The sequence below is a fragment of the Taudactylus pleione genome, unplaced genomic scaffold (genome assembly GCF_031769625.1).
Source record: "Taudactylus pleione unplaced genomic scaffold, aTauple2 ptg000390l, whole genome shotgun sequence".
NCBI lineage: Eukaryota > Metazoa > Chordata > Amphibia > Anura > Myobatrachidae > Taudactylus > Taudactylus pleione.
In genome coordinates, this window is record NW_028284791.1 from 97159 (window position 1) to 112053 (window position 14895).

Sequence of the window (14895 nt, forward strand, 5' to 3'; positions counted from 1 at the left end):
CATTCTGTCACTCAAAATAGCAGGCCCTCGCTATATTGCGTACCAACGATTTTCGGCCGCACTGACTGGTTCGCGCATGCGTACTAAAAACCGTACGCATGCGCAGATGTGCGAACATCGCTCGGAACGAGCGTACTGCCGCTAGCGAGTGGCTCTGAATGAGGGCCTATATTCCCTATCACATGCGCACACACATACACAGTAGGGTTAATTTGTGTTGGGAGCCAATTAACCTAGCAGTATATTTTTGGATTGTGGGAGGAAACCGGAGCACCCGTTGGAAACTCACGCAAGCACATTTTGATACCATTTTTGACATTCAGATTCTATATCTGTATTCCTCATATTTACAATGCTGTATTGCTGTTTCTATTTGTCATTACCCTGCTTGTGACTCTTTGTTCTGGTTTCCTTTTTCACCTTTATTACGATGTGTTGATATGGCTTTGTTGTGATTTAAAATGTTCTAATAAAGTGTATTTAAAAAAATAAAATAAAAAATGTTGTGGTATGGAGGGGGCGGAGCTTGAGTTTTTGGCAGGACATTTAAAGTGCCCATGCACCAGTATTGCACTTCAGTGGTCCAGTGTTTCCCATTGGTTGCTGATAAAATTATTTAACATAAGTACTAATCTCTACATTTTCCCCGTCATGGCTGACCGTGGCGCTGCGGCAGAACGGACTGTCAGCAGTGAGTTGGGATAAGATTATTTTTTTTTAATTTGCATTGCTTCTCTGTTATGGGGGGCATCCACTACAAGATCTGAAAACGACTGCACGATTACGACATTGTAATCGTGCAGTCGTTTGTCAGTCGTGTGATGTGCCTGCACTGAACGAGCAGATGTTCAGTGCAGGGTCATCCATCATCTGGAAACATGCTGAGCCTGACGATATCGTCAGGTTGACCAGCATGTTTGCACGATGATAGATGTCTAAAAGACCAAATTTTCAAATGATGTTTGAACGATTATCGAACGATTTTATCGTTATCGTTCAACTTTATCGTCTAGTGGATACCCCCCTTAACTGTGTCACATTATTCACTGTGTTTGTATCAGCTGAGATCTTATTTTGCATTTTCATTTATATAGATTAATCTGTGTCCATTCCTCACAGGTGGATGTCATCTTAGAAATCCCCCAGACCGATGTGAGGCCCCTCTGTATACATCGGGTTGTATAGAGGAAGAGAGCAGGATTATCAGCCAGGACTATCAGGTAGTCTGACCTCTCCCAGCTCTGCTCCCTCACATGTCTCACATGGCAGAATATTGTGTTGTTCTCATGTCCCCGCCCTGTGTGTGAGTCCTGAACAGTTGTCCTGTGTAATGTGTGTATTGGACACGTATGTAACACTTGCTCTTATATGACAGGCTGTGCCAGGAGACGGGATGTATTACCAACAGTGTAAGGAAGAGGCTGTTCCGGCTGAGATCAGATCAGGTGAGCGACCGGCCTGGGCACCATATACTATATGTTTAGTTGTCATCACAGCAGCCTCAATGGTGTTAAGTTAATTTTCGAAGTGGGTGGAGATACAAAATTGCAGTCGGTGGTGGTGTTTGGGAACAGAGTCGAGCTGGTGTTGAGGGTTAGAGCTAGGAGGGGAGAACAGGGGAAGAGGGCCCTGCTCGTCAGTGCTTACATTATAAAGGGAGGGGTTCATGGCGTTCTTCCTGATTTTCTATATCAGAGTGGTCCGTTCCTTTACAGCAGACACAGTACCTGGTAAACCATCCAGTTACACCTATATCTCATCATATACCCAGAGTGCCTAAGCCCGGGGACAGCCCCCCCAGGCAGACCGGTATCGGTTTCCTCAATGACTGTATGGGTGAGTGAGGTGATCGCTTCCTACGAGCTGCCGTTGTTAGGTTCTTCAATTTACGGTGTAAAAGCCATTTCTCAGGCAGCCACATGACACAAATATTTTTGGATGTATGTTTGTATATTCATAGACGCGGAACGTTTTAACGCTGAATAATTTCTGTTGAAATTTTTGATGGTTACTCGTTCCAATTGGATATTCAGGTGTGTATTGCTTCAGATATTCTGCTTATGAAAATACGGAGGAAAGGAAGTGAGACAAAGATGCCCCAACTCCTTGGGGAAAAATAAAATTAAAAAAGGCCCAAAACAATGGCAACAGGCGTCTATCCAAAAATAAAACCCTGAAAGTAAACAGCAGCCCCGCTATACCGCTGGGGCTGCTGTACTTCCTCCGATAACATTTAGTTGCTAGAACTGAAATCTTAGTCGCCATGGCGACCAGTAATTGTCAAAAAGAAAATAGTACTAAAATAATACTGCAATATTAATAAACCCATCGTTCATTTATATAAACTAGTGATTGAGGGAAGAATAGGTATGTGAGAGAGAGGCAGCCGAGCCCGGCCAAATATTCCTCCTGTAAGGAGCGTGACATATGGGAATAATTAATACTAATTAATACCACTGAGAGTAACTCGCTCCCTCTGTCTGTGCCTGTGTGTGTCTGTGTGTAATACTGTCTGTTTATGGTCATACACAGGAATTGAGGCCGCTGTAGAGATGGAAGCTAATGATCATCGGGGGCTGCAGGAATTCCTCCCAGAACCCAGTGCAGGTCAGTGATGCTCCCTCTTCTATAATTGTCACTTATACCAAACTGACGCACATCACACCGTCGCACATAATGGAAGTTCATAGATTGTACGCGGCTTTAGTTCCGGGTATAAACCGCTTCTGTTGCAGCTCGGAGAGAATAGATTTCTGACTGTGGGGAATGAGAAGGCTGGGGACTGCTCCTCTGGTCACATATAATGGCGAGGGGCCGTGCATCCGGCTGTAGGGAGCAGTATGTGAGGTGGAAGGAAAGGTCACTTAGAGCAGAGGTTCTCGCACTTCTACACAGCGTCACCCTGCTGACGGATATGCTTAGGTGTATTCTCCAGATCATCCACAAAGAGATGTCGTCATGGCCGCCTATGGACAGGAACAAATGCGTTGAAAGAAGCCCTTCCCCACCAGTCCTTCACTGGGAACAGAGATCAGACGGGGGGGGGGGGGGGGTCTATTAGGACATGTAATGATCTGCAGCCTTAGCGCATGTTGGTAGTGTTTGGTCTCCCAACGGTGAGCAGCCCTAAGAATTCCAGTGGTATCAGACAATACTGTGGGAAAGTGATCTTCCCAGCGTGAATGAAGTGGCGTCAAGTGGCTCAGCGTCCAATTGTGCTAGTGCGCACCTGTAAGTGTCCTTCCAGGAAAGTACCTGTGAGCTAATGGAAAAGACCTAACTCACTACAAGAGCATGGACTACACTAGCGGAGAGGCTTTCCTGTGGCTCCAGTATGTACATAAGGTTTGCTGGGTGTGACGACTGTCTCCCTCTCGCCTGGCTACACTGTGGGAGGTTACTGGCCGACCAGTGAAAATCTGCTGCACCCGAGGCTGCCGTCCAGTAGTAAGTGTCTATTTGCTGATCCGGGTACTGATTCCAGCACACACAAGTGACCTCGGCCAGGATTAATCCCAGCATATACTGACACATCTGCAGCAATGTGCACCTGATATACAGCAATTCCTCCTCATCATCATCAGCGTGTATTTGCTCCTGCCCTGTAACAGGTGCAATAGATACCCCGCCTAATGTGTGTTTATGCGCTTGCTTTTCTGCATGGGCCGCATTTCGGTGACCACAGCCCCTGCTGATCTGAGTGTCTCTTTTGCCCACTTTCCGCCTCTCTGACCGTAAGGGTTGCTTCAAAATGCTTGGGGGTCCGCATAGGTGCATTTACGCTCATTAGCTTCTGAGCATGCGTAGTGCGATACCACACTTCATACGCTATACAAACTGCTGTAATACATGGCTAACATTACACCCCACGGTTTTAAGTTCCTGCCCCCCTGGGAAAATGCATCTCAGACAAAAAATGCTACACAAAAACTGGAAAAAAAAAATGTTATTCCCCATTAAGGATACTGGAGTACAGGTTGAGTCTCCCATATCCAAATATTCCAAAATATGGACAGCATGACTGAGATAGTGAAACCTTTTCAATTCTGATGGTTCAGTGTATACAAACTTTGTTTTAAGGCACAAAAGTATTAAAAATATTGTATAAAATGACTTGCAGGCTGTGTGTATAAGGTGTATATGACACATAAATGCATCCTGCGTTTAAATTTGGGTCCCATTCCCAGGACGTCTCATTATGGTATGCACATATTCCAAAATACGGAAAAAACCCGATATCCAAAATACCCCTGGTCCCGAGCATATTGGATATGGGAGACTCACCTGTACTTGAATGGAATAATTAGTAAACACTCGAGTATCAGCATCTGTACTATTCAAACATTTTATTGCCTCTAGTTGTGTAGCCCGGTCATTATGGATCTGGCTAAACCAACAGGAGATTTATTCGAGTACTATAACTCTCAGCGGGGAGTGGTTCTAGCCTTCTAGTATTCAGAATGTTCTAAGGAACAGACATCCTTTCTAACTGGGCCATTACAGCAGTGTGGTTAAGGACCTGGGGATGCTACTATACTACGAGACTTTTCCGTTACATTCCAAAGATAATTTTAGTTTTTGCTACAAAACTGTACAGGGTTCTAAAGAAAACATAAGACAACATATTTTAAAATAAACAAAGATAAACCAAGAGATGAGAGTTAAAACATATTGTTAAATCCAGTGGAGGTAGAGGTTTAATGTATAAACCCATCTCCCACTAAAACCAGAAGTAAAGTTTCCCACCATTGACACCAGATTGCTTGTGAAGATCGTTCGGGAAGGATTCACGTTGTGCTTATTTCATCTTCAAGGTTCCAGGGAAGTTCTAATTATGCCCTATCTATGATTTGTTGGCGGTAGCCATCTTTGCAGAGACCATGGACCTCCTACTCAAAACATTAGGAAACTAAAATTGTTGTCCGAGATGGGTAATAAATGTGGGGAAGTTGTGTCTTCTGCCGTCTCAGGAGAGATTATTTGTGGGTGTCATCCTAGACTTCTAGCAGCAGAGGATGGTCCTCTAAGAAACCTTAGAGGACTGTCCTGATAAGAAACTGGGAATCTCCCAAAAGTTCCCGTGATTGCAGAATCCCTCCTGGATCTCTATCTGAGAGGCTATGTCAGTCCTAGATTTGCATTTAGTAATTTTGAGGGCCTGGAATAAAAGGCGGGACTCTAGATCACAGAGTGAGAGTATTAACATTGCATGAAGAGCGCACTAACATGGTCTGTCTGAACAATGAGTGTCCTCTAGCATCTTCAGGAGCTCATTACTAAATATATGTGCGCGTGTGGTAATAGTGGGGGGATGCTCCTTCAGGGACCATGAATCCAGGGGAAACGGTCTGCAAAGCAGAAACCATCATCAAATTACAGATCACTTTTGCCCATCTGGAAAGAACTGAAGCACTTCAAGGTTAGGATATCAGGAGACGCGTACGTATCCAGTCAGACGCCGGGACGGGCATCCTAGGGAGAACCAGAAATTTGAGGTTACACCATTTAGGAAAAAGTTGATTTTGTTGGTTGGATGGGAGCTTTGTCCCATTATCTCCCGATCCCGACCATTGCAGGAGTGTCATAGGTCATTAGTTGTCTATCGGTCCTGCATACACACCTATAAAATTGTCTGACTGATCACCCGATTAGTGTATGGTCTTCCCGCTCGCTTGCATTGCCCTTACTGGTGGGGTTGGTGTCTGTTCCTGTACAAACGGTGGATGTGACGGCATCTCTTGGTGGCTCCTCTCTTGTAGAAGGTGTTACAGGAGCATTGGTGTTTCCACCTTCAGATTGCAGTAACCTATTGGTTGGTACGCGCCCTTTTGTGTCCCAGCACAACCGCAATAAACATGTTGGTCAAGCAGAAGTTGTGCGTTCTAGATAAAGTTGTATTTACCCCTGAACACAACAAGGCTCTACAGTGGTTTCTGTGTTACAATCTCTGAAGGTCGTGAGAAAGGTAAATCAATGTTTGCACATAAAGTTGCAGGATGTACGAGTCAATGAATTAGACGTCTGAGGGTGCAAAACACTTATTAGACCTATTATACTGCAGAATAAATTCCTTCCTGTCTATAACCGTGGTGCAGAAATGTCTCATGGCGCATAGGTCGGCTTACCCTGGCCTGACTCTGCAATATCACAGCCTATAACATATCTATAGCAGACTAAGTGGCCCAATGATAACTGCAATCCCTGGTAATGATCCTGCTGAATTATCTGGTATGTTCATAAATACAATGGAAGAATGGCTTCTGCCTAAATTATCTGTCGCCCAGTGATAGGATCACTAATCCCGAGGGCCGAGCAGCCAGGTGACGCCCAATGTGCCCACATACCTGTGTAATCAGACTGGGGGTAGAGATGAAGGTGGGATTATGACTAGGACAGGAGGGTTACACTGCAGGCTGCGGCTGAGTACAGCACAGGAGATAACGCTGTGTGTAATGGCATAGTGAGAGCTCGGGCAGGGAAAGGCCAGTTACCAACACGCTGCTGAGTTGGGCTTTGTGTGTTGCCCAGATGTCTGCATTATATTCACCCGGTACAGTATTATATCACTATTCTCATAGTGACTGAGAGAACAGTCACATTGCTGGGATGCCTGGGCCTCTAATACCTGAAGGCTTTCTTCCTCTGGCCTAAACTGAATAGGGGAACAAAGGTCCCATCTGGCTGCTGCTGGTTACACCATTTATAGCACATTATCTAATAAGCCTTCACAGGGATTTATGTAATGATGGTGTAATGACTGTGCACTGCAACCTATCCGATTATTGGCTTTCATATAATCGGCTGTACTATCAAAGCTGTTACTCTTGTGTATAAACTTATAACATCATTGTTGCATTGTGCTATAACCCATTCTTATACACGGGTTAAACATACAGCCATAGAATAAAATAATCAGTAGCACCTTTTTGGTGTATTGACCTCTAATAAAAAATGGAAATATCCTATGTACTATAAATGCAAATTTGATTTCTATAAATATTCAGTAAAGCACAAGTTATGTAACATCCTGCTCCTCCGTTTCCTCCATATTACTTCTGACTTCATAAAGTGTGTGATATATATCTGTGAGTGATCATGTATAGGAACCAGGGGGACACTGCCTCTAGTGGCCAGATCATAGTACATGATGTGTGACGCCAGCCAGCCTTGATCACACAATATATATTTATACAGATCATTACCTTTGATAAGAGGTCACTTACTTTACACTTTACAAGAAACCAGATGTCTGCGCTCGGTTCCTTTCTGTCTCTGCTATAAACATTCGTACATGTTACCACTAAGCCACTGTAACATACTGATAATGGTTTCATGGTTTTAAAAATGTGACTTGATTTGACAAATATGAAGCGAACACGATGTTATCTGCTCTTGTATGATGGTAAGAAAGATAATCCTATACACCGGGAATATTTATCACACACGATGCAATATAGTAACCAGTAACCCCCATAGAAAGATGAGGGGTCTGTGCCGTATCTGTCAGCGCTGCACTTGTCACTCGCCCTGATTGCGTCACCATAATCTTCATATATTTGCTTTTACTGTGTACATAAAGTATCTGCGGTGTCCTGTATGCTGTTTCTTACACCCACACAAGGGCTAATGTGTAACAGCCCAATATCAACAAGTTGGATGTATGAGGTGAGCTGTGCTTCATATAGATATGGTTCTAACACACCAATGTTACTACATTAGTATATCAAAAGCCTCCTTTACCACTCTGTGCTGCTGGGGGACCCTGCTCCTCCCACGTTATAACTCTGTGGCTTCCTGCTGCCTCCATTCCCCTCCTCACATCATGTCAGTGCCCCTGTCACATGCAGCCCTGTCCTCACTAACACATCACTCATCTCCTGATATACTCTGTGCTGCTGGGGACCCTGCTCCTCCCACTATATAACTCTCAGTCTGTGGTTTCCTGCTGCCTCCATTCCCCTCCTCACATGTCACTGCCTCTGTCACATATAACCCTGTCCTCACTAACACATCACTCATCTCCTGATATACTCTGTGCTGCTGGGGACCCTGCTCCTCCCACTATATAACTCTCAGTCTGTGGTTTCCTGCTGCCTCCATTCCCCTCCTCACATGTCACTGCCTCTGTCACATATAACCCTGTCCTCACTAACACATCACTCATCTCCTGATATACTCTGTGCTGCTGGGGACCCTGCTCCTCCCACTATATAACTCTCAGTCTGTGGTTTCCTGCTGCCTCCATTCCCCTCCTCACATGTCACTGCCTCTGTCACATATAACCCTGTCCTCACTAACACATCACTCATCTCCTGATATACTCTGTGCTGCTGGGGACCCTGCTCCTCCCACTATATAACTCTCAGTCTGTGGTTTCCTGCTGCCTCCATTCCCCTCCTCACATGTCACTGCCTCTGTCACATATAACCCTGTCCTCACTAACACATCACTCATCTCCTGATATACTCTGTGCTGCTGGAGGACCCTGCTCCTCCCATTATATAACTGTCTGTGGCTTCCTGCTGCCTCCATTCCCCTCCTCACATGTCACTGCCTCTGTCACATATAACCCTGTCCTCACTAACACATCACTCATCTCCTGATATACTCTGTGCTGCTGGGGACCCTGCTCCTCCCACTATATAACTCTCAGTCTGTGGTTTCCTGCTGCCTCCATTCCCCTCCTCACATGTCACTGCCTCTGTCACATGCAGCCCTGTCCTCACTAACACAATCTCACAAGTGTAAAGGTCACTACGTCCCACAAGATCTATGGGCTGACCGCTATAGTCAAGTGAGTTATTAAAGATCTAGAATAGGACTGATCCCTGTGAGCCGGAGCGCAGTATTGGTGCGGTGTAATAGTAGTCATGCTCTCTTCACTTGAATTTGCGCCACAAAATAAAATCCCAGTTTTTGCACTGCTCAGTCAGCTAGACGCATCGGTGAGCCTAAAGCCGTACATCGCAAGGAGACCCTGACCCCATCCAACTCATCAGTCAGTGCGACATCCTACAAACACCACTAATCTTGCTCTGACAACTGGTGTGCTGCAGAGGGAACCTGGGAGTACCAACAGCTGAATACAGCATTGCCGCTGTCAGAGGAAGAACACGCAGATCATTGCACTATATAACGGATGTGCAGATCATTGCACTATATCACGGATGTCTCTAAGGCGGCAGAGTTGTACCCATCTTCTAGAAACTGCGCGTTGGCAGTGGGCCAAGAAACCCGGACACTGGAAGATAGGAAATCATTACCTGGCTCTGACGTCTCCCACCAATGTGACCCACAGAGCAAGACAAAAATCACCTTGATCCACCGTGCTGGGTGTCGCTCGGGCTGGTGATGCCGGTGTACAGTTAATGCCGGATTTTGGGCATCGTGATTAGAACATTTGGCTTTGCCCTCTCAGCGTACATGTCAGTGCAGGACACCTTGGACACGGCTTGCCAAACTACCAAAGAAGCATCTCGCTTTTTATTTAATTTAGATTGTAAGCTCTTAGGTGCAGGGAACCCAGTGATGATGATTTTTCTTTTGTCGTTTGTAACTCCCATCTTGCATTCTCTGTTTATAATAATTTAGCAAGAATGTGTCGGCTGTGTGGCTGAATACATGCATAGACGACGATGCTGGCACTGCTTTCAGCTGAGACCCACGGTAACAATAATGTCTTGGGTAGTGCTGGGCGTTCCTGGGCGGTGTCTGAATAGGTGGGCGTGTCACTGAAGTGTTGTGGGCGTGTCACTGAAGTGTTGTGGGCGTGACACTGAAGTCTTGTGGGTGTGTCGCGTGCTACTGAAGTGTTGTGGGCGTGTCACTGAAGTGTGGGCGTGTCACTGAAGTGTGGTGGGCGTGTCACTGAAGTGTTGTGGGCGTGTCACTGAAGTGTGGGCGTGTCACTGAAGTGGGCGTGTCACTGAAGTGTGGGCATGTCACTGAAGTGTTGTGGGCGTGTCACTGAAGTGTGGGCGTGTCACTGAAGTGTTGTGGGCGTGTCATTGAAGTGTGGGCGTGTCACTGAAGTGGTGTTGGTGTGTCACTGAAGTGTTGTGGGCATGTCACTGAAGTGTTGTGGGCGTGTCACTGAAGTGTGGGCGTGTCACTGAAGTGTTGTGGGCGTGTCACTGAAGTGTTGTGGGCGTGTCACTGAAGTGTTTGCATTCACCGATGCTCAATCACTCACATTGTCGGTTGAACCTCCATGTTTATGATGTGGCCATCATATAGGTTTATCCGATATTTGTGAATATGCAGCCCGTCCCTTTACCAGCAACCAGGGACATGTTTCTAAGTGAATAATTAGGTATTTATCCTTGTGAATACGTACTAAGGCCAATATATAATACCGGAGCACATACATGTTATAGTATAGATGATACAAAGTTTGGGTTCAGCTGTATGAATTATTTTTCCCTTGTAGTGTGTTGTAGTGGGTCGTGCTGCTAATTTCCTGTTAGTGGTTCAGTGAAACATTTCTCCTCTAATTAGTTAAATATAAATACACAAAGTCTAAGAGAGTTCCTTTGTTATGGCGCACTCTAGGTTATCAGCGATGCGGCAATGTCAAACTGAATGCATGTTCTACCAACGCGCATCACCACTATCCTGGTGACTTTGGCGTTCTCACGGTCCTTAAATCACCGTGTCTAAGTTGCGGTTGGTTACCTGGGAAAGCTGTATACAATTCACACTGCTTAGTCCGTTGCTTACAGTAAAAGATCCGTTTTTGTTGGATACTTATTGAAATGAAGTTACCATCGGGAAGGATCAGACCAAAGAATCTTCCCAAAAATACAAATTAAAAGGTCTCTTCATAGCTATTGGAAGTTTACTAATAGAATAGTAACTCTCCCTATGGATAAAAGTGTCGTGAACATAATAAGTGTTACATTGTCTCAGCAGTTCAGTCATTGTTGCAGTTACAGGAAATGAGGCTTCTCTAAGGGGCCCATCCAAAGAGGTGCGAGATCCCTCTACCTGTGTATATGCCGCACTTACGGTACCTCCGGGCTCGCACATTTCTGTTCGTATCTCCAAAGGACTATGATAGAAAAAAAATGCGCGATTCCATAGGGAGTCTGGGCTGCATGGCGGGGGTTGAAGTGTCGTGGCCTTTGCTAGGTTATCTGCGCCAATCCAACAGCAATTAGTCCCCCTGACCTTTTACAGTGAAGTGCAATAAAGGCATATAAGTAATTAGAGGTTAAAATAAATAAAAAGTTTTATTATAAAGTTACTTTAAACTTTCAATAAGGGATCCCAGTCTATCTCCAATCCATATGTATGTTGGGTTTTCATTTTATATATCCTCTGTCTTCGTTTTTGAAATTGCCTCCTCTCCAGTGTAGTTCTACATGTTTAATAGCAAAAGATTTCTTCCCCCTCTGGGTTAGTGTTATGGTGAGTCAGAATATGGTTACAAACACTCTCTCTGGGTTTTTAAACCCTTTTTGATGTTATTATTGTAATCACTTATCCTGACTTTAATATTCCTGATACTGCTGCTGACCTACTGCAAGAGGCACAGACACTCTAAGACAGTGGTGTCGGGCCCTTCAGTTGCAGTGGAACTACACATACAAGCATGTATTGCCAGAGATTTGCTATTGGGGCATGCTAAAACTGTGGCAGGGCATGCTGGGATATGTAGTCCCACAGCAGCTGAAGGGCCGGAGTTTGACACCACTGCTCTAAGAGGTATACTCCTCCCTACGTCTTACAGCTTAAATAGTGTTCATTCTAGCACCCTGCACATGTCACAACCCGCGCAGTTCCTCCTTCCTGCCTGGGGTGTCGCACCCTGATCTGGTGCTTCCAGCACACTCTGGCCTGTATCTCAGCTGTTTGTTGCATTAAGCTGAGTGTACTAGAAGCACCAGAGCGAAATTCTGCAGGAGGTGGGATTTACGAAACGCGTTAAGCGGTTTTAACACAACAGCAGTGCATGCCTTTGGCTGGGACTCCTGCTTTCATTGTGGACTTCTTTCATCTTTGGACATTATTGCTTTACCTGGATCTAATATACACCTACAAGTGGATTGCTGCACCAAATCCCACCACCTGCGGATATTCGCTAATGGGGCTGCTCTTTTCTACAAATACCACTTGGTAAATATTTGCTGGCTACACAATTAAGTGACTGTCCTAATTATCAATTATTACAGCCATACTAAGGAGTCCTCCTAAGCAGTTGTTTTATATAAAAACGCACCTTGAGTTTCCCTTATGCTGCTAATGTATATCAATGTTATTGTTATTAATAAATGTGACAATTGTAATTCATCCATTTCTCATACATATACTTTATAGTAATTTCCATTTACTGTTAAGCTCTGGTTCCTATATTATTTTCCTTTTTGTATTACTTTAGAGGCCCACAACCATTTACCACTGGGTTCCAATCCTGTAGCATAGCCTATTGCTTAGAAAATGGGACTTTTTTTTTTTTTTTTTTGAACCATCTTCTCTTTATTGAGGCTTTAATCCAGTATCTTTTCCGAGTAATCTCTTTCCAGAAACCTTTGCTTTATCATTGGACTCTGGGCCTGATTCAGACCCGCTCGCGAGCGCTGAGCGCTCGCAAGCGGGTCGGTGGTGCCCTAATGCGCATGCGCACGACGGAGGGAGCTCCGTCGTGCGCATGCGCAAGACCCGCATAGCGACAGCCAAGCTGTCGCTATGGGTCTCGCACCAAAGGGGGCGTGCTGTCGATGGTGAGTGACAGCAACGCCCCTTTGGTGGGCGTGCCGGGGGCGTTGCTGCCCAGACGGAGGCATTCCCATGGTAACGCCTACTTTCTGGGTTCGGCCCCACTGACATCACTAGTGATGTCAGTGGGAGTGCTTTTGGCTCTGATAGAGCCAAAAGCACTCCTGGGCTTGCGGCAGCGAGACCCTACCGTAGGGTCTCGTCGCAAGCCCGATGGTCGCGATGGTCTTGACCATCGCGACCATCTTTTTGGCCGCTCGCTATAGCTGTGGGTGGTCACACACAGCTATGCGAGCGGCCAGGAGGTCGCTCCATTTTTAGGTAGGAGGGCCTTGATTCAGAGCGAGCGCTCTGGTCAGAGCGTCCGGCTCTGAATCAGGCCCTCTGTTCAGAGGTCTGCTGTCTTGTAAAGTTTCTTTTGAGTCTCTAGAATTGTCCTGATCCATTTAGGGCAGTGGTTCCCAAACTTTTTTGAGTCACGACACCCTAGAGTATCAGCATTGTTTTCACAGCACCCCTAAATTTGTTTATTTAAAAAATTTGAATAAAATGTAGTAAAGTGAAGTAAGTTGTGCCATCCTTGGGTTCAGCTATTTGGTGGTGGACAGGTTTGTGCTTCTGTTTGTCTACATATTTACATTACACTGACCATAAATAATTTGATTTGGTGCTGGACCACCAACCTCAGGCACCCCTGCAAGTGTCCTGAGGCACCCCAGGGTGCCACGGTGCACAGTTTGGGAACCACTGGTTTAGGATGATGATTAATTGATGTTAAAAGATTGTTATACCAATCCACCTTATTAAAATGTGTCCTCGTCCCAATTTGTTATTGTTTAACAAAAGTCTACAAAGTTCTCAATTTCTCTGCTAAATGTTAAGGTAAATTCCAAGTTTAGTTGATTTTCGTTAATATATAGCAAAAAGGCTCCTTGATCCCCATCCCAAATTAAAAAGACATCCTCTATAAATCGAATGTAGTGCAGCAAATTGTCTTTGAATGGATTATTCACAAATGTAATGTCATCCTTTCATTTATCCACAAACATTTTTTTGCATAACTTTTTTTTTTGTGCATTCTATTTCTATTAAAGGTTCCAAATGAACAGATATACAGAAGAAGTATAATACAACACATCCATATCAGAACAGATAATGAAGTAGACATATACAAAAATTGGAATCCAATACATTTAAATTCAAATAAAAAAGAAAAAAGGACTGGGGATCATGAGACAGAAGGGGGAGGAAGGAAAGGACACCGTATGTGGGCAGAGTAAAAAAAAAAAAAAAAAATCTAAAAACATTATCTGAGATGAGGGATGGAAGACAGTTGTTAAATTCTGTGGTGGACTTATATTCCAGCCATGGGAACCAAATACTGGTGAAAGAAGAGAACCTATCGGTAGAAGAGCTTAAGAGGTCTTCCATCGACATGTAGTAATCAGTCCTCTGGAACCAATCTTTATGGGTAGGAGGGGTGTGGGAATTCCAAAGTAATGGAATAACTGCCCGCGCCGCATTGCTAAGATGGCGTAGCAAGGATTTCTTGTAGGACCATAATGAGGTATGTGAATGATTAAGCAGCCAAAATGTTGGGATCATGAGGTACGGGGAAACCTAGAATTTTTTGCGAAAATGGAAATAACCTCAGATCAAAATGTAGATGGTTGAGGGCAGTCCCACCATATATGTTGTAGAGACCCAGGAGATGAAAGACATCTCCCAACAGGATCCAGATATCATGGGGAACATGGTATGGAGTAGGGAAGGTTGCCTTTACCACCGCATTACAATTTTATATTGAGGGTCCTTAACAATTGTGCAAACAGAGCTACAGTGGGTTTTGAGAAATCTAGTTTGCCATTCCTGTTCTGTGAAGGAAACACCCAGGTTATGATTCCCATTTATTGGTCCATGAGGGGGTAGGAGAGGCTGGATTGGTTAAAGGAAGCTGGTATTTAGCGGAAATTGTGTGTGAAGGAGAGATACAGAGTTTCTCTCTTGGATAGCCCTAGTCTATCTGCAGAGGCCAGGAAATAGCGAACCTGGAGGAGTTTCCAGAAGTCAGAATGTGGGATTGTCCATTTCTCTTGGAGTTCAGCATTTTTGCATAACTTGGCGCAAGTAGACTTCCCATCGCTGTACCTGTTGTTTGCTTAAAGAGTTTATTCTGAT

At 44.8% G+C, this 14895-nt stretch overlaps 1 protein-coding gene across 2 annotated transcripts in view; it reads left to right on the forward strand.

The window, feature by feature from the left end:
- Nucleotides 1-14895, forward strand: part of LOC148507602 (uncharacterized) — a 103320-nt gene that overhangs the window by 32235 nt on the left and 56190 nt on the right. For both annotated transcript variants that reach the window (XM_088445831.1, XM_088445830.1), the window contains exons 9-11: nucleotides 1120-1220; nucleotides 1376-1445; nucleotides 2533-2607. In XM_088445831.1, coding sequence (XP_088301957.1) covers nucleotides 1120-1220; nucleotides 1376-1445; nucleotides 2533-2607 — 246 coding nt within the window. The remainder of the gene's footprint in view (nucleotides 1-1119; nucleotides 1221-1375; nucleotides 1446-2532; nucleotides 2608-14895) is intronic.